This window comes from Bacillus rossius, chromosome 1 (genome assembly GCF_032445375.1).
Source record: "Bacillus rossius redtenbacheri isolate Brsri chromosome 1, Brsri_v3, whole genome shotgun sequence".
In the NCBI taxonomy this organism is placed as follows: domain Eukaryota; kingdom Metazoa; phylum Arthropoda; class Insecta; order Phasmatodea; family Bacillidae; genus Bacillus; species Bacillus rossius.
The window spans coordinates 237607479-237628305 of NC_086330.1; the positions used below are offsets into that span (position 1 = coordinate 237607479).

At 38.5% G+C, this 20827-nt stretch overlaps 1 protein-coding gene across 2 annotated transcripts in view; it reads right to left on the reverse strand.

The window, feature by feature from the left end:
- Positions 1–10588: 10588 nt before the first annotated feature.
- The window catches only part of LOC134527387 (DET1- and DDB1-associated protein 1), a 56355-nt gene continuing 46116 nt past the window's right edge, over positions 10589–20827 (reverse strand). For both annotated transcript variants that reach the window (XM_063360037.1, XM_063360036.1), the window contains exons 4-5: positions 13471–13532; positions 10589–11377 (exon numbers count right to left, since the gene is read on the reverse strand). In XM_063360037.1, the coding sequence (XP_063216107.1) occupies positions 11267–11377; positions 13471–13532 (173 nt within the window). In that variant the 3' untranslated portion in view covers positions 10589–11266. The remainder of the gene's footprint in view (positions 11378–13470; positions 13533–20827) is intronic.

Here is a 20827-nt window from a genome sequence, read left to right on the forward strand (position 1 = left end):
GTCCACACTGGTGGTGCTCATGGTGGTCGCAGTTGATAGTTTGCGGTCACCGGGGATCGATCCTCCTCCGTTGTTGTTTCGGAGTCCCGGTTGCCACGCTGGGCTCTCTGGGGTCTCCCGAGATCATACTCGGCCAGGTACTCCGGGCGTCGCCTGTCTCTCACTGATCTTGTCGTGCTGAGTTGTGGTGGTTCGGTGAGTGCCGCTCTTCGTTTGTGTGGCGTGGGTGTGGTTGTCATTGCAGATTGTCGGTCCTCTGTTATTGGTGTGTGTGGAGTGTTTGAGTCGTGGTTGACAGGCGACCCATTTGAGTAGGGCTGTCTACTCCACTTGGGGATACCTGGCGCCTCGTCCGTCTGTTAGTCTGCTTCCTCCACAATGGGTGTTGCGCAATCTGGCTGTGGTTCCGTTTTCTCATGAGACATGTCCGTTATTTGTGATCCGGGTGTGTAGAGTTGTATCCTCTGTTCGGAGGTGGCCGGTGTTATGTCGTCAGGCTCTTCTATGATGGCTGGCGTGACCTCTGGTTGGGGTTCCGTCTCTTCTTGTGATACGTCAGTGATGGTTAGGTGTCAGTGATGGGTCTCTTTGTCTTGGTTGTTGTGACGTCGTGGCTACTTTAGAGTCAGCTCGTCGTGGGTCTCTTGGTGTCGCCTGGTCGTTGATGTCCTCCCCTGGTGTCTGTTTTTGGTTGTCTGGGTTGCTAGCCCTCGTGGCTGGTTCAGGCTCTTCTCTGCGACCAGGTGATCGGGGTCGGGCATCTCGTCTGGGTCGGGTTCTTCTGGGAGTTGTCCACCAGGTGCTGTGGCGAGTCGTAGGTCGTCGCGGTGGATATTCTTGACCCGCCGACCCCCAAGTTGAACCAAGTACGCGGTCCTCCCTAGGTGCCTTTGCACCTTGTACGGCCCGCTCCAGCGAGGGGCCAGCCCTGCGCAGTAGTTCCTGGGTGCTACTGATAGCGGGTGGACACAGGCGTACACTTGGTCACCTGCTTGGACCGGGGGGTGGTTCCCGTGTTGTCTTAGGTGTGATTCCCTGGGAGTTGATCATCTGTCGTCGTCGTGCGTCCTCGTGCATCGTGGTCCTGTGCTGGTCGCGGTCTCCCAATCCTTCGTCGGGTTGTGGTGTTCCGTGCATGGCCCACTCGCCTGGGAGTGGCAGGTTGCTCCCCTGCACCATCTCGGTTGGTGTGTGGCCGGTCGCTGCATTCATGTGACGACATGTGCAGAACAGGGCGTCGGCGATGTGTTGATCCTATTGTGTGGTGGTCGTCGCCTAGTCGAAGGCGGATCTGAATCCGGATTCCTGCGCTCGGTGGGGTTGGCTCTTGGGTGGTAAGCCGGTGTGGTGTGGTGTTGTATTCTCATTCGAGTGCACCAGTCCTTCCATTGCTTGCCGATGAATTGGCTGCCGTTATCAGTCAAGGCCGATTGTAGATAGCCCCACCGAGGCAGGAATTCTCGGGCCATGAGGTGAATGATGGTGGCGGCTCTCGCATTGCTGCATGGGTAGGCCTCCGTCCACCGCATGAACATATCAGTCACCACTAGGAGGAACCTCTGGTGGATCGGGGGTAGGGTCCCATTAGGTCGAGAGCGATGGGTTGGAAGGCATGGGTTGGTTGTCGTGGGTGCTGTCGCTGCTCTCCGTCGTGTCTGCGTGTCTTGCGGACCTGGCACACATCGCACTCCCGGACGTACTCCCGGATGTCTCGCTCGTGCCACGCTGGGCCAGTGGTAGTGTTGGCAGATCGCGTTTCGTGTCTGGTCCGTGCCGCCAGGTCGTGGTCGTGGCAGAACCGCAAGACGGCCTCGTGTGCTTCGGGAGGCACGTACGTCTTCCATGACCCCGCCTCTCCAGGTGCTCGGTTCATGACCCGGCCGTCCCAGGTTTGCCATGCCATCTGTTGCTCGTCCTTTGCTTGGAGTCATCTACGGAGACTGTTGTTCGGCCGTCATGACTCACTGGTCTACGTCGCTCGCTGTGTCAGGTGGTGGGTCGGTTTGGTCGGCGTCAGTAATGATTTGCGAACAGGTGGCCATTGGATTGTGGGGTTCGGCGTTGGGTCTGGGTGGCAAGATGTCCTCCCATTCCTCCACATCCACGACTTCGTGCTGGTCGCTCGGTTGTCGTGACAGGGCGTCGGGCAGCTGGTTTTCTTGCCCTGGCACATGCTCGACCACGAAGTCGAAAGACTGGAGCTGTAAGAGAATGGGGCGTCCGGAGGTGAAGTTACACCATTGTAAGAACCGCCCACGGATGCGGAGAAGAAAACATTGGAAACCAATACTAACTCACTATGGCTATAACTTTAAATGAAAAAGGGAAAAACCCCTCGTATAGTAACTACATGCTTCACTGTAGTCCAACTCAGCTCGCTAATTACACGAAAGCTCATACTCAAACTGTCAGCGATTTCACACGAGACCACGATAAAGTATGCACAGGTGACTCCCGACGGGAACAGGACGATCATTATGTTAAAAGCCTAACGGGTTCTCAAACGAGGGTGGGGTGAAGAGAAAAAAATGGTGCATGGCAAGACGGGATGAAGGAGGAGAGACACTGTCCTGGTTAGCCAAAGGCCTTAGTGGTGTAAGGGGCATCCAAAACACCCAGGATAAATTTTGACCACACCGATCTATAGTCCGCACGACTGCCGCTAGATCACGTGCCGCAAGACGTCAGTGGTGGATCCAGCCAGGTGCATAGAGCTAGTGGAGGTGTCGCTCCCCGGCATTAATCAGAGTTTAGTTCTAAAGGCATCCGAGAGATCACGCCCGAGGAGCACGCGGGTGCCAGTATGGGTGTGGCCTGTTCCCAAAGGGACTGCCCATTGCCCGGGCACTGGTTCTGAGAAGGCCTGCAAAAAACTTAAGAGGGTAAGGGGAGAGGAGGAACAAGCTTGCGTTGTGAGAAGCCTGCAGAATCCGATACTGCTAACGTAATCTAGAGCACTGCAGGGCACACTGAGACAGGACAGAAGCTGTAGTCACGGAGGGCGGTAGAAATAACATGCTGGGTTGTGCAGTGAGGCGGGCGAAATGGGAATTGTACTGCCAACTCCGCATGGGAGCCATGGCGCTTCGGCCGAGGCACTGAGACCAGGAGGGAACCTATGGGTAAAGTTCAAATAAAAAGAGGCCCAGAAAGTACAGTAGGAGAAATTTTTTTTTAATAAGTATCTTTGACATAGAGTACAAAATGTAAACAAAAATAATATATAACAAATGTAACAGTTGCAGAGAGACAATGCAACGGCACATAATATAACAGAAGAAATAACGCAAAACCCTGTTAAGACTTTTTCAAGGGACTGGGTACTAAAATCAGCTTAACATGGACAACTTCTTAAAAGTGAAATACAATTAATAAAAAAAAAATTACAATCTTACTTAATTGACATACTGATTTAACTCAGAATTAATTACACTTACCAATTATTGCTGGCATGCTGGAAAAACTATACAATTATATAAGTAAGTTGAATTGTTTATAATTAATTTAATTTAATACGTACCATAAAAAAAATTGTCAAAACACTAGCCAAAAAAAAAAAACAGTAACTAAAATCCACTTTTTTGAATAAAATACTGGGTCAGTTATTTGTTTTTAACACATTTTCATACTGGTGCATCACAAAATTGTTCGGTTCCCTCAAACTCTTCCTCACACTGCCTGGAACATTGGTGTTCCATGAACAAATAACCTCAGCTTGTCCAGGTGGTCAAGTGCTTCGGAGTAAGTTGGCTTGGAAGTGGAATCCTTCATTGCTGTAACCATCGCCAGTCTTATCCTCAGCTAAATCCTTGTGTTGTGCACATAAATCTTCTAAGGTTTGTGGCTCACATGGTAGAACTGTATCATCAATTGGGACATAATCTTCAAAAGTGCATAAAAAATGTAGCTGTTATTGAAGAGTTTTCCAATTTGCACTGCATGTAGAAGCACACGCAATTGGTTCACTGTTCTCACACGATTCTTAAGGGAAACTATTGTTACCTTGAGCACTAAAGCCGGCTTTTCTGAAGCAATTGATAATGGTGGTAGAGTCAAGTATTTCCCATGAAGCAGCAAGAAGATGCATGGTGTCCAAGATGTTGATTTTATAATCATTTGTTTTGGTACTTTTCATTCTCAGATATGCCAACCTCAAATCACACCCATCAGTAATCACAATTATATGAAAGAAGTATGCGTAAATCATGCACGATAAATTTTTCCTAGGGAATTATTACACACACAAGATAAAACAAGGTCAATAATATGCAAAAAAAAAGAAAAATATAGGCCTATGTATATGAAAACAATGCAAATTAATGAATCTAAAAAAACTATTTGAACAATACAATCATCTGAATAGGAAAACATTTCAATAATTTTACTGCAAAATTTTGAGTCTTCAATTCAAAGTATTCAAACTAAACTTTTGAACAATTTGTCTTTTTATTTGCTTCTTTTATCCTGGTTGGATAAGAACTGTCTTGTAAACAAACAGAAGACAAACAAAAGAAATTGTAAACCATAATCTGCGTTCAATACTTTCGTTTCTTCAGATGTAGCGAAAAAGCGATATAGATTTATTGCTCGCAATGGCTATAAAATTTTCCGCATGTTTCTTTGATTCAATGTGCCGTCTACAGTCATCCCTTCCACAATGTGCAATTGAAAAGTCAGACGTGCATACCTTACAAAACTCATGGCGTTCGAAACATTTGAAGACGACAAGCATGGCCATTCTTTTGAATAGTTTGGTCAAAAGTTCTGAAGAATTGCGTTCTTTTTTCCCCCCCCTCAGATACACATTGTTCTATCACACGCTTCATTTCTACAACCGGCCCTGAAGAACAACACTATCGAAATACATAACAAATTTTCACGTCTGCAGACAAAAACACTTTGATGAAAAAAAATGGCTTTCAAGAAATAAATTAAAACAATATAGGTTAGCCAAAGTACCTTACAAAAATTATCGTGATGTAAGTAGCCAACAAACAAAAAGTCTGAGAATATGTATTAGTTATTTCGTAGAACGGACGTAATACCAACCCATTATTATCTCAAAACACGAGAATTAATCTACTTATTTTGACAGTACATGCACACACTTAATAGTTCCGTTATTTGCGCAACCACGTGATGTATTTGAACTGTGTTCACCAAACACGCATACCAGAAACGGAATTTTTTCCGTTACCATGTAGCACAAAGCCTCGTTTCCGTAATAAACGAGTGATGTTCCGTAATTCAGTGTTAAATCCATAATAATTAAGGAAAATCCGTAATGGTTGGCAGCTCTGCATTCTTGATATAAGTCGTAACACAAGGCTCTTACAAAAAAACTATTTCAGAATTTTTATAATTCCCTGGTCCTTGGGTTGTAGCCTGGATGTTGAATCTGGCGAGAAAAATTTACTCTAGGTGTTTCTAATGTTGGGATGAGCAGGGCAGTAATCTATGAAAAGCAAAATCTTACGATTTTTGCACACCATCTTTGCATCTAGTACTGTCACATAGTCTTCAAAAATGCTGCCTGTCATCCACGCAGACTTGTTGTTTCATACTTGCACGGTAATGTCTTTATGTTGTTTAAAACACTGTGGCTTTTTTGGTTTCTCAATTATCAGCAATGGTAACTTTTCAGTGTCATCCATGTTGGCATCCAATAACACTGTCACTCTTTCGTTACTTAGTTTGCCTCCATGGCATGTTTCACCTTTTAAAACAAATGTTTTTTTTGGAAGTATGTTGAAAAAAAGACCACATTCATCGACATTGAATACATTTTTTGGTTCAAAGTCCCTTATATAATTGCAGGCAACTTTGTGTTGATCAACTCTGGACAGTATCATCACACACACTCTCAGATTTTCCACTTACAGTTATATAGACAATTCCCACTCTGTTCTTAAATCTGTTGAGCCAGCCATTTGAAGCTGAAATTCAACACCTAGGTTATTTGCTTTTGTACAGCTTTCTCTCCTAAAATTGAGCTGTTCGTCGGAATTCCAAGTGCCCTCTGTTCTTTAAAACTTGCCAAAAGAAAATTTTCTAATGCTTCGTATTTACCAACTATAATTTCTTTACAGTTTACATGTTGACGAAACACTAGTAGCCAAAAGTTGGTCTCACTGTAACCAGTCACTGTAATCGTTGTAACTCACCTTGCGTTCTGAAATTAAAGTTACTGGAATAACCTAAGAAAAACTGGAAGCTATCCGAGTACAAATATCCATAAAATATTCCACTTCAGAGGAGAACACATAGTGAGATCAAGACCAAATTTAAACACACCCCTAAGAGTGTTAAGTGAATCAAAGTTAGAAATAATAAAAACAAGCAGGTTGGTTATCCGCTTAAATTAGTTTTATTTTATTTAGTGTGATCATTCTAGGTAACACTTATCTGAAAATTTGTGCAGTGAGGACACTTTAAACATAATCCTGTTCTTATAGAGGTACAACAGAAAGGTAAATATTTAACAATTCGGGAATGGCAATCTAATTGGAGAATACTTAAACTATACTAAAAATTAAAAAAAAAAAAAAAACTCGGCCGGGTAAGGAGATTTACACAAAACGCCAAAGAACTGGGGACAGAGTCCCGCCAGTAATGTTACAGACTGTTACAGGTGACCATGGCCCCCACAAAGGTGGGGCTGGGTGAACCCCTGGGTCCAGGGACCGGGCCTGGAGGGGGCCCGGGCCCAGCCCTTTTATTTATAAATGTATAACTATTATAATTTTTTACAAACTAGCAAAACCTATTCAATATATTATAACTAAAGCTTAGTTTGTACTTATAAAATAGTAACCATAAGTATACCCTGTATTTTCAGGTTAGATATTCTAAAAAGAGTATAGGTAAGAAATAACCATGCATTTATAATGTAGCACATAACTGTAAAATAAGGGAGGGGGGGGGGAGATGTCTCCGATCCGGGGTCCAGGGCCCGTAATTGAATATGGGGGCCATACAGGTGACCCATTATTTATAGTAATAATTTACATTATGTTTGCATAAGATGTCCATAATAATATCTTTCGAAATTTTTATTTGGTGTATTAGTCCTTATTGAGTCACATAGAAATATAGTGTGAACCTTGAAAACTCTAGAATAACAGATTGGACTCTTAAATTATGATTTCCTGATCGTCTGCACGCTGCCGCCGAGGGAAGATCCGCCAAGAGGAGTGGGGGGCTCGGTGGGTGAATTTAGAGTGGTCCATGAGGACCAGCTGCTATAATAGATCTATATAAGAGCTCAGCAAGATGCACAAGAACATAAGTCAGTGAAACTCCGATCGTAGGACTGTTGGACCTCACTGTGAACAAAGGCCACAGTGGAAGAGTTAATCAAGACGTACAGAAAAGGACTAAAAGCCAAGAAAGGAACAAAAAAAAGGGGAAGGGGGTGATAAATGTCGCTAGACAGTCGATTTTCACTTACCAAATGGGGTAGAAGACCAGACACCGCAGGAGTAAACACGCGCACCACGATAAATTCAGTAAAGATCCTAAGACAAAACTAAATTCAGCTAAAATACATCGTGAGTGTTGGCAGAGAAGACACTCCCTAATTTTTCAGAACTACATCCCGGATATTAGCGGTTGATCACCACAAGTTTTGCAGCCGAGCAGTGGGAGACGATGTGCATGCAGTCAAGAAGATATGGCGAATCTCCTGATTATCAGAGGGACATATTATTAAATCCGGTGCTAGCAGCATGATGCCTAAGGGAAAGGGAAACTGCCTTCTGATTAGCCAGCAGGCCAGGCTGGGAGGGGCCTCAACCAAAGAATAAAACAACTATGCTGGAGTCGCACAGTTGGCATACCAAGCAAGGGCAACCAAGGATGGGAAGCTTCTTGTGACTACTGCGAGAGTGTGAGCCTTGGCATGGGCGCTAGACTAGGAAGTGGGCAAAGCATGTGTTGCTCTCTGGCGAGCATGAAGGAAATTAATTAGGATGTTAGTTAAAATTGTTTCTGAGGGATGGTGCTTGCAGTAGCTCAGAGCAGCACTGGAGTTACTGCTCGGAAGGCCACAAGCGCCGTGTTTATTATGGTCATTGAATGTGGCTGGTGTTCCTAGAAGCTCAGCAAAAGGCTAGTGGTAGAGGAGCAAGGGTAGGATGCTGCGATGTTGGGAAATGGGCCTGGAGATGTGCCGGGACGTTAGGGAAACTGACTCCAGGACCTGACTGGAAATGCTCACCTTAGGCGAGCTCCAAGAAACGAGCTGACCTGGGATGCTCCAGTGAGAAGCACTCCTGGTCACGATGACAGGCAGAGTTTAAGAGCTGGGCGTACACCAAGGTGGGAAGAAAATGAGGCTGGATGCTGGCCTCGCAAAGGGTCGACAAAATATCAGAAACGTGCTGGGAACGACTAGAGGAAACAGCTGAAAATAGATTAAGTGGGAGGTTTCAGTGAGCGGAACAATTTTATATCCAAGCAATAAAATTACTGTTAAGATGATAATTCAAAATTCAAATTATATAATTGGGCTGAAAAATCCTAATTGGTGTCACACTTCATTATGATTCCATTCAAATTATATGGTGGCATGCTGAGTTTTTTTTTGCCATACTGACTCTTGGTATCAAAGGATCGTATGAATTTCTGACATTATTTTCAGTTTTTCTTCAAACGTTAACGCCTTCTTTTTAATGGGTCCTACACTATTTGTAGATGCCATTATGCACTGTTTTCCAAAACAATAAACATTTATTATGCTTGATAACCTTAAAATCACACATAAAAAGAAAGCAAACCTAAAAAACGAGTAATGGCTTATGGTAAATATGTTTTGCTGTGTATTCGTCACATTTTATAACTCAAATATGGAGAATGGCTTGTTGACGGAATAGCTTCTCAGTCTACGAATGCAAGCAATTGACTGGCCGAAAAATACACTTGTAAGAACGTGCAGCACAAGTTTCTAGGTCGTGAGCGTTTCTCATTTGACAGATGTTATGCACCCAATGGAGGAAAAGGTGTGCAGATGGAACAGCCTCTCAGTGTCTACAAATGCAAGCAAATTATTGGTCTAAAAATATACCATTGTGTGGCACAGGTTTTGACGGTTATGCGCGTTTCTCAGTCTATTAAAATACAAGCATGTGATTGGTCAAAAAATACACTTGTAACAGTGTTTGGCGTCTGGAAAAGTTTTCGGCGGTCTTGTGCAGTTCAAATTATTTTTTTATTGTTCGGAAATAAGTAAATTATTAAAAAATAATGATACAAATAGTTTCAAAGTTCAAAGATAAAATTTATTTAATTTTATTCCCAAAAATTCTGAACATTATATGGGGGAAGCATCTTTTAACACGAATGTTATAAATGGGAAAAATTAACAAAGGGATGTATGGAAGTGATCAAGGGAATAATTTTGTGAACTTAATAAGCAGGAAAATCTATTATGTGGGAACATCTTAAGCAAGTTTTACTGTAATTTAAGGAAATAGCACTTGCTTAAATTTCAAGGAACACTTTATCATCTGGATACAACTTTTCCATTAAGTATTATTTCAATATGCTCGCTTTCACGAGTGTCGATAGGTCTAATGATCAAAATGTAATATTGTAATATTAATGTAATATTTATTGATATGATGATTAAATACTGGTGTGGTACAAACTAAAAATTAAATTAACAAATTAAAACAAATAAATAAATTAAATGTATATATTTTATACTCTATGTGGATTTCAAGGTTATTAGTTACTTTATAGGTTTTTATTATTTCTATGAACTTATAATATAATTTGTTGGTCAGTGTAATTATTAGTCGTTTGTAATGTAAAAAATCAAACCTAGTGAGGAAAAATGATTTAAGCCCACCGCACACGGTACAATATTTTCTACTAGTTTGCTTACTAGAATGCTTACTGGTTTCTGTACTGTGTAGGCTACAAGCTGAAACACTAGGTGCGCTACAAGTTTCAGCTGCCTTACTAGTTATGTTAAGAGAATATTCTCCACAACAAATTTTTATTATGATAATTCACATTTTTTACTGCATACAAACAAGGCTCTTCTTTGTATGCATTTATTAAAACTAGGAGTTGGTCACTATTCCACTTCTTTCCGTCCATGTTTATCACGACATGCGTACTTAAAAGTGTAAACAACCCCTCATGCTGTTTTCGTGAGTTCTGATTGGCCACTCCTTAAATATTGTAACACACCAAGCAACAAAAATAGGACACAGTCTATTACGCAAAACCAGTAGCCCAACTCGTACAGCTACTAGTATCCAGTTTGAATTCGAGTGAAGAAACTAGTAGTAGAGCCAGTACGACTCCTGGCTTACAATATTGTAAGGAATATTGTACCGTGTGCGGCGGGCTTTAGTTATCAAACTTTTGCTTAATGGAAACTCTCCAAGAACATAACCTGTCTGTTAAATGGGAACTTCAGGTAAGTTCGTTACGAATGTGATAAAGCCTAACACACAAATAAGTATTTTTGAGAGAAAAAAAAAGACTAAAGTTAACTTTGCATCAATAAAAATGCAAGACTGATAACTAATAAAATAAAATAATGAATTTGATATAGATAAACAAGAAAACATATATGTTTGATTCATGTTTATTCCATTCAGAATTAGTTATGTATATAACAGAGCTTATTATATTGTGCACACTGAGCCATTATAGCAGATCATTTTATCAAAATAATGAGAGGACATTTCTATTGTATCAAATAACAAATATATGCATTTAAAACACATTTACAAAACAAATGTTAAGTGATAAACATATTCATAAAGATCATACAACTTAAAAAAGTTTGTAATGCCTTAAAATTATATTTTATTACGTGGCCAAATTAAAGGTCCATCATAAACAAATAGCTTAATGAACAAAGAACAGCACTGCATATTTATTTACCTCGCACACACATTCACTTTTATCACATGGCCAACAGTAAAAAATAAATGCCTAAAATTATCAGCTATTCAAATGGCACATAAAACTAAACAGCACAAAAATTTACATAATAATTTTTACGTACTGTGGAAAAAATAAAGTAGCCTATAACATGGACCAAGACAAATTACATTTTTTTACCTCGTGAGTATTTGCTGCAACACAAAATGTCTTCCCCACGAAAAAAAAAAAAAAAGTGAAATGTACAAAGAAAGACGGTATAAAAATGTTGAGTAGAAATAAAAGAAATCACAATTGCCGCATGGTGTGTGCTCTTTGCTTCATTATTTACACGTGTGATGCGATGAGCGATGACAATTGCAGTTTACGAGTCTCCGCCGGCGACCCCACACGCTGGCTCCACCCTGGGTCTTTTCCTTGAGCCGGACTCCTCGGGCGTCTCCAAGTACGCATGGTCACGCTTCTTCTGTGAGCTCTGAAAGTCCACAACACTCAGTGTGGCAACCTTCATTTGTTTTACACAATACAGGCATGTTATAAAAACAATATTACAGGACATGACAAATATGACTGTCCCTCACCAACTGCGGGGAATATGTTTCACGCAATCCTCACGGTTGGCGGAACCTTGTCTACAACACGTATACCAGCATTCTGGCTAGGGGTGCATGAGTAGCATATTTTAATGTTGAGTCGAGTAGTGCAAAAACTCGCGCTTTTTTGAGTCAAGTTTGAGTAGTCAGATTTTTTTTTCCTTTTAAACTCGACAGAAAATAGTGGCACAAAAGTACATAATGCACATAGTTTCTTAAGGTGGTTTTTTATTCACAATCATAGTGCTAACTGCTTAATAACCTACTTTTCCCTAACTTCAGTATTAATATTTAGAAAATAATTTTACAACTGTATATAAGTTAGCTATTTGAATTTTCATTACGAAAGTTTTGTAAGCAAATAGTACCAATTAATTTAAAAATATAATAAACTCTTTCAAATTATATTATGAAGCAAAAGGACTAAAATATGTCTATTCAGTTGCATTTCAGTGAAGGACTTCGAAATTAGAATGTTAATTTGGAAATTTGAAAAGAAAAAAAAATTTCACACCGTTACTATTATTTTCTCACTATTTTAAATATACAAGTTTGTTATTGCCCTATACAATATAATATTGTGCTTGTGCTCGGTGGGTGAAGTAGCAGTGCCGTGTCAATCGTCGTTCATTTGTCTTCACTTCACATTTACATGCGCCATTATTATTTTGAGCCAGGCGGATGGTAAAATAGACATGTATTTCATACGATTATTTCTTTTCAGTAATACATCGTAAAAATAATATTTATGTGGACAAGGATATTTGAAGCCCATTTTAAGAAATCATACCGGTTTTGCTCTTGTAGTATACGTTAACATAAACAAAATTATCATGACGATGCGCTAAATGACTACAAATACGCCCAAACTAAAATTAAATAATAAATACAGTACAAAATTATGTAAAATCAGCCACCATCGCTAGCAAATTCAATAGCGTAGGTTACTCAGGTTTGTATTAAAGATGTTTCATGACTGTTCAACGTCCCTAGATTAAACAGTGAACTACTAAAATTTTTTGAGCTTTAAAATTAGGCTACAGTCGAGTACTCATGCACTCCTAATTGTGACCTAGTAGTGCTCACAGAGAAAATTACATCATCTTTTAGAAGAATAGCCAATAAAATCTGGCAACGTTACGTATCTTTTATATGACAAATAGCACAAGAGGCTATGACGCCACATAATTGTGTTAATAAAACAATTTTTAAGCCACAATGAAATATTTTCCTTACAAGCAACTACAATCGTTATTTTGTGAAATGAGCAAAGGTGAAATAAAAAGAGTATTAAATAAAACCAGAAATTTGTGAATAATAGAATTTTTGAACTGTGGTTGAGGATATGAAATCCATGGATAATTATAATTATTGGTAGTTCAAGAAGTTGCATTCCACAAGGAATGAGTTTACCAATAAATATTTTATTTAATATCAATGCTGCACATTTTTATTACTAATATATTATAATATTAAATACATATATTTATGGCTGATAAAAGACGAGATCTATAACTCTGAATTTATTGTTAGCTAAAAACTTAGCTATAAAGCTAACAAAAATATTAATACTACATTTACAAAAAAAATGTACCTATCATTAAGTTATCACATAAATTTAGCATAGAATGAAAAATACTAACAAAGAAACTGACTGATGCATGGAATGACCTTGGACTAAGATGCAGTCTCAAACTTCTTTTCTTCTTCAGTCAAAACCATAATATATATATTACAGCTTAACTTCGACTTGTGTTTCAGACACAAAGGTCATGTGTAATAAACCCTGTTCCACAATATTCTGTCAGTCTCAAACATGGCCTGATTGCACATGCTCAGGTTAAAATTCAAACTGAAAGTTTTCATGATGATACAAAGGAAAAAGGAAATTTTAAATTTACATTAAAATATTTAAGAACTGCTGAAAGACCACAATTTTCTTTGTCAAATTTTACAGCCCTCTCTAAAAACTTACCTTTTTATCCCATTGCTGGTGAAGATATCTAAGAAGGATATTCGCTTTCTCCGTAACTATGACTGAAAAAAAAAGTTAGGCATGTTCAGGGACAGTTTAAAATCAATATCTGCTATCACAATAACCTCATTCACCCCAAAAACAGAGTTATCAATTGAAACATCAAGGAACTACATATGTTACACAGTAGAATCCCTAATTTACATTCTCAGATTTTATACTTTCCTGCATTTTACAAAACTTTTCTGTGGTTCCATACAGTTAATCCAGTATATACTATCCTATAATTACATTTTCCTACTTACTTGAAAACAAGATATTAATTTAATTTTAAATATACAAAACTTGTGTTTTTAAAACTGTTAAATATTTTTACAATACAGAAGGCATAAATGTATTTAATTACAAGACTAGAGAAATTGCAGGAACTATATTGGTTTAAAATTCCCCTTTCCAGCATTCAGTTGCCATAAAAATATGCTAAACTTGTAGCGGTCGGGTTCGCCGCTACTTTCATACTACGTGCGTTAGCGCGGGCGTCTGCACTTCGTCCCCTCCCTCCTTCCCCCTCCTAGTGTGTGTGTGTGTGTGTGTGTGTGTGTGTGTGTGTTTGCTTGCTCCTCGCCTCCCCTCCTCGGGTTGGCGCATGCGCGCTGTGCCGCACCTAATCTATTTAAACGGCTGCCAAAGTGTAATTCGGTCTTGTCTTGTTAAATTTGTTGGCTGGTCTCTTTCGGTAACTCGAGTAGCTGCATTGACTTTGTAATCCAGCATGTAGTCAGTTAGGCTTAATTTGTACGACGTGCAAGAGCGACCTCGGGGGGAAAAATGTAAAATGTTGTTCTGTTTTGCGAGTGAGGCGGTGGCCCTTGCCCTAATGTAAGCTTTTGTAAATTCTTGTCTGTTTTGTTTAAATTCTCTTTCGGTCGCCACCTAGAACATTACGTTTGGATTTACTTAAATAATTTAACTTCTCTTTCAACCTTTTCTTTGTAACTGTTCTCCCCTGAGACGTCGACGTAAGTAAAACGCCACATTGCTTATTTTAGAATGTAACTTAACTTGTGCGCATTACGTAGTAGGTTATCCCTACAAAACAAATTTGTTATAATCTTGCTGTTTTCAACGTGTCTACCTTGTGTGGACGTGACACCCCCTTTTGATGATCCGCAATGAGACCGCGCACTGTTTCGCCGGCGTAACTTATAACTTGTTCTTTATTTTTTGCGGCCTTGATAATGGCTCGTTCACTTGAAATATTTGTTGTGTTCATTGTCAATTTAAATGAATTCTGAATATGAAACGTCATTGTTAACCGAATTGGTTTTCCTGTCTCACTGTTATTGTTCACGTGTTCATCAGTATTATTCTTTTTTTTTTTGATCTGATATTATGTTAATATGTCATCAAATACCATACCTCAGTCCTTGCCATGTTATGGCCTTCCTCCTCGCCTCTAAGCAATTAAGCTTTCAAACTAATAAATACTGTCAGTGCAAAATATCTTGGAAGGTGTTACATTCCAAATTAGCTTGGCTAAGCAACCTAGAATACTAACAAGACACTTTAATCACTGGGGTGTCTGTGATGTTAATATACAATGATTTTGACATTTTAGTTCTAATTATGTTTTGTTTCCAATATTGAGGATAAATTATTCTCTTAAGAAAAAAGTTGGTATGTAGTTCGCTTTAAAATAAAAGAGTTTTTTTAGAGCAGTCATTTGTTTTATTATTACTTCTCAAGAAACAAAAGATCACAACTTACACAACCAGTCCAGACATATTATCACATATTCACTGTAGCTCATCGCTCGATTACAAAAAAAAATTAAGTCCATTATTTTATTATTTTTTGAGTAAGGTACAATATCCCACGGATATGACAGTCACCTGGGCCAATGCTGATGCCTGGGGTCGAATTTTAATTTTATCAGGTCAAAAAATTACAAAAAGAAAACAGGTTTAACTTCGACCTGGCCCCAACCAGCAAGCGTTACATTTCCCGTCACAACTTCATATAATAATTCTGCAAGTTTCCGACTACGTGACCGCACGCGGCTACAAATGAGCGACAACTCGTTGAACAACCAAAGGCGAAAACAAAGGGGAGGCAACTCTGTTGTTCAACCGACCAATCACAATACAGAACCAGAAATATGAAAATATAGGGAATTATACTGGAAAAAATTTGTTCTCTGAGCCTGGAAAGACACATCACACCATCTCAAGGTTTGTTCTGATTGGCTGACAAGGCAGCACCAAGCGGAAGTTCTAGTACATTCCTGCACAGCCGTGTGCCTACGTGCTGGGTTTTCCCACTAATTTGAGGTGTGAAAGTAACTTTCTGGCAACAGTGTGTCACACCCATGTCTTCCTTTCTTTTTAATCCTACTCAAATGTTATCACCCCACTAACCAGAATATGCTTTATAACTGTAAAAATGTAATTAATAGACATATTCATTTTAACTGACCAAACAAAGTGGAGTGGATGTAATAAAAAAAATTAATCTTTATGTGAAACCAAACTAATAATAATTAATATTTAATCACACACAAAATATCTTAAATGCCTATGCATAATAGAAGAAACAAGAGTCTGAATTAATTATGAAACATTAAGAAAACATCAGCAACATAACAAATCCTCAGTTAGTTTTTAACACTAGCAGGGGGCAGGAATTTTGCTACATAAGGTAAAAATTAATAATGCTTCTGAGGTGACTTTCACACAATTTCTTTACCAGTCAGTATACAGCCAAGCCATCACGAATATGCATAACAGTGGTAGATTTCATTCTGAGGAACAACTGGTAAGCAAATAACGGAGGAAAGCCGATAAAATGTTTGACTCAGACAACAGACTGATCATGTTATAGTGCGGCTACTTAAGAGATCCAACACCATCCTTACAGTCTTTACAAATTTGTGCCCTATCTGCACAATGATTCTATTTTCTCTACTATATCTTACCTCGCAGCTCTCTTATATCTAATTCATAGCTGTTAGAGAGCTGTTCTACTTGTGAAACACAGAGACAAGAGAAAATAAATAACTGACCACTATTAGGAAACTTCTGAACATCAAGCTGTCGAGTTTGGCTTTTAAAAATAATTTTTTTATGAAAGTGTACCAGTACATTGTGCTGCAAATTTGAAATATTTAGCACAAATTTATTACTATCCTAAATACCCTAACTAGCCCATTGTTCATCCTGATCAAATCTTTCCTGCTATAGTCCCGCGACGCTTTCCCAGCGCTGCAATTGATAGCCCGGTGTGATTTTGCCTGGCAAGTATTAGCCATCATTTTTCTTCCCACCTCGGACCACGAATGCGACCAGTAACAGTGTACGGCATTGTGACCAAGAGTGCTTTTCTCAGCATCCTCCCAGGGCAGCCCCCTTCCCAGAACTAATCTTAGGTTAGCAGCTCCAGTCATGCGCCATTCTAATGTTCCAGAGCTGTCGGGCACGTGTAGGCGCTCACCGGAAAACATTTCTCACAAGCCAGCTGATCCCTCCCCTCCTTCTTTTCCTAGAACTTCAGCCAGGTCACAGACCAGGTCTTTAACTTCACCTCCCAGCGAGCCTAAATCAAGGGGCATGTCAAATCAACACACCCATTTTACCTCACCATCTCAGGTTCTGATGAAATTTTGCACAGATGTTACCTCCATACAGACTAACAAAAATATAAAATTTTAGAATGATATATCCATCAGTTTTGAAAATATTGCTTTGTAAATTTTCAAAAAAACACTCAAAATAGCACGACAGGCATATTTTAAAATTACCATAACTCTTCTCCAAATTAAGTTAGAAAGGTGAGACAGGTGTTTTGCAGAATTTGGTATGGCCTTTCATGTGATATGTAACACAATAATGTCTAGAAAAAAATAATTTTCAAAATAATTTATTAAATTTAAATTTAAAATTTTGAAAAAAGAGCATTTTTAATTTTTTTCAAAAAATTCTATAAAATTGTTTGTACAACTATTAAATTGTCTACAAAGTTTCAAAGTGGAGAGTTAATGGGTTCATAGTAAAATTAATTGAAAACAAAGGCCATTTTTGTCAAACCTCAGGTTAAATGTTGGCAGCAAAGGAAAGCATAACAGAATACAGTAAAATGTTGTTGTAAAATACACAAAAAAAAAAAAATCAGATAATTATATTCTGTACACTGAAAGTATCTTAAACTGAACAATTTTTTAATTAAATTTTACAGGGAATTTAATTTAAAATGAGAAATACTTTATGCTGAAGTACAATATATTTAAGATTCCCCTGCACAATAATTTAAAATGAGAAATAAATTGAAGAAAGGAAATTAGCACTCACATGTTTCATTGCAATTTTCAATTACAGTATTTGAAAAATTCCTCATTGGTTTTTAAAGTGTCATTTTCAGATAGCACATAAATTCTTCCAGTTGGTGTCACAGGATTTACTGTACATGACACATCTGTGAGAGGAATCCATAATACATCTGGTTTCCCTGGATAAGAAAAGGATGGTGATGGTCCAGCAGGGTGGAGAAATGTTACTTTCACTTCATCAATTTCTTCATTTTTCTCCATAACATATGCTAGCCACCAGTTCTTGTCATATACAACTGCAGTATAGCCCTTTACGTCTCCTATTTGCGGTTTGTCTAGTGATCTTGTAACAGTTACTTGTGATGAATGTGTAGCTCCAGAAAATATTTTCACAGTAATTTTTGATGTGCTTGAGTCAACAGGTATAAATGCATGATATTGCTGAGTTCCTTGGATGGTAATTGCCTGATTGAAACATTCTTTTAAAAATATTTCTGACTCTTATGTAATCCTCTTGTGTAGTGAAAGTGTAATTAATACCAGAAATATTTTCTACTGCCCATTCATAAAGCTGGAAAGGGGTCAAGATCTGGTTTTCGTAGGGCCGTTGCAAGCTAGCTTTAGCTGCTAATCTCTTAACCGTACCTCCAACTCCATCGCAAGGCCCTTTACCGTAAGCTGTGGCTGAAAAATGCCATTCAGCTGATATGTTGAAGTCTTCCTTGTAAATACACAAATTGATGAAATTTGTCTTGTTTTTATATTGGGCAGCAGACCCATCTGATCATATGAGGAACGTTTTTAAATTTTGCAATCAAAAAAGCAACCAAATTTCTTTGAAATGTGTAAACAGCAACTATATTGTACTCTAGGCAGTCAGAAATTACTACGTAGTTCAAATGTTCAATCCTTTTTTCTCCTTTATAATATATCACAAACAGGTGAACTGTGGCATGTCCCTTAGTCCAGTGGTAAGTCTGGGCTTCATCTTGTACAACCATACTGTAGTTTTCTGAAAAGTTGAGTGTGATGGCAAATTCAAATTCTTTTTCCTTTAAGTGCTTCATGAAAGAGGTCTGTTGTTTTGCAATAAAGTTGTGGAGGACTAAGAGTGACAGCTTGTCACAGAGTAAATCTATGAAATCTGCTGATGATTTCTGCAGTGTCTCTAATCCACTGCCAAAATGTGATCTTTCATATCAGGTGCTCTTCAAATGACTTCTCAAGGACGGTCCGTATTGCTGCAGTACCAGGACAATATGTACAATGTCCAATATTGCAATCTATTGTTGGTGGATTGCATACCATTTTTGGTAGGCAATGTTTGTAGGTTTTGAATTCTCCATTGGTTAAATCACATAATCTTGCATTTTCAATCATCAAGTTGACATTTTGATCGATTGTACATACACACACTGCATGTGTCCCACTAGAACCCGCTAAAATACAATGCTTTGGACGAAGCTCCGCAAATTTTGAAAAACCTATTTTAACATTTGGAAATTTCTCCTTGAATAAAGCGTATCCCTCTTTCAGATCGCACAAAATAAGTCTTTTTAACATTTTTGATTTATTTTTATTAGGTTCAGTGACTGTTATGCAGTCTACTGACTTCATCATTTTCATAAAATAAATGGACAGCTTCAACTACATCTTCTGAGAGGTGTTTGCCTGGTTTGGGGTTAGGACTTTCTAACATTCCTTTTTCAGCCAAGAGTTTTTTTGATTGTCGTACCATGTAGTTTGGCGCATCAAACTCTCGCATTATTTTTCTAACTCCCCAATTTGGTGGTAAACAGGTTAATATCATTAACTTCTTGCTCCTACTAGTAGAACTCAAGAAATTGGCTTTGAGGTTTTGCAAAACTGATTCCTCTAAATCTTCACCATCATCCTCAGAGAAATTATCTGGCAATTCAAAAAGTTTCCTTTTGATTGTGGAGTCAATTGTTTTAATTTTTCTGGTTACATAACTTTTTTATTTGAATTTTTTCCTATTAATAGGAGATTCTCCTAGCCCTTGTAGTGAAATATTTAATGAACCAATCACCTCTGAGGATGCAGAAAAACTGGGATCTTTATCAGAATCTGAACTTGATTCGTTATCCTGGTGAGTAGAAGAAGAAGAAGCAGCAGCAGTTTGTAATGTTGTAATTTCTATTCTACAGCTAGCACAAATTTTTGCTCCCTTTGGCAATCCAGAAAACAAACTGCACATCCAACTAGTAACATTCCTTAATTTTCTTTTTTCCCTAATGTTGTGATTGCTTTTTTTTAATGGATTAAAACACTGGAACTTCAAAAATGATTCACTGAGGGCCATTTCTTACCGTAAACTGCCCACCTTTTCATAGGGTTTCAGTCACTATCATGATGAACACATTACCTTTTTAAAAATAAATATCAACATTCTCATTTAAGAATGCATAAACTCCACTAATAATATAAATCAAATGGTCACTTTTTATATAGGCATAGCACTAATACTTGTACTAACAACTTTGATACTACATCAGAACAATACAGACTCCTAGCATAAACTAGCTGAAACCACTACTGTACAGTACTCTGAAAGAGCTAGGGGGGAATCCCAGGGCAAAGCAAGGGTATCACAGAGCTAAGGGAATCCCAAGGCAATGCAAGGAGAATCCCAAAGCAAATTGAGGGGAATCCCCAGTAGCTGGAAGCTTGTCTGAACTAATCTTTGAAATCCTGTATCAGAGACAAGCAAAGTGTAGCACTAGAATTAATTACAATTGTGTTATTAGTGATATTTAATCAATTTTATGTGTTTATACTTTCGACATAAATTATTATAATTATAAAAAAGGTTAAATATCGGAAGCTTGTCTGAACTAATCTTTGAAATCCTGTATCAGAGACAAGCAAAGTGTAGCACTAGAATTAATTACAATTGTGTTATTAGTGATATTTAATCAATTTCATGTGTTTATACTTTCAACATAAATTATTATAATTATAAAAAAGGTTAAATATCATAATTGGGTAAAGTAAAGTATAAAATATGGTTACAAT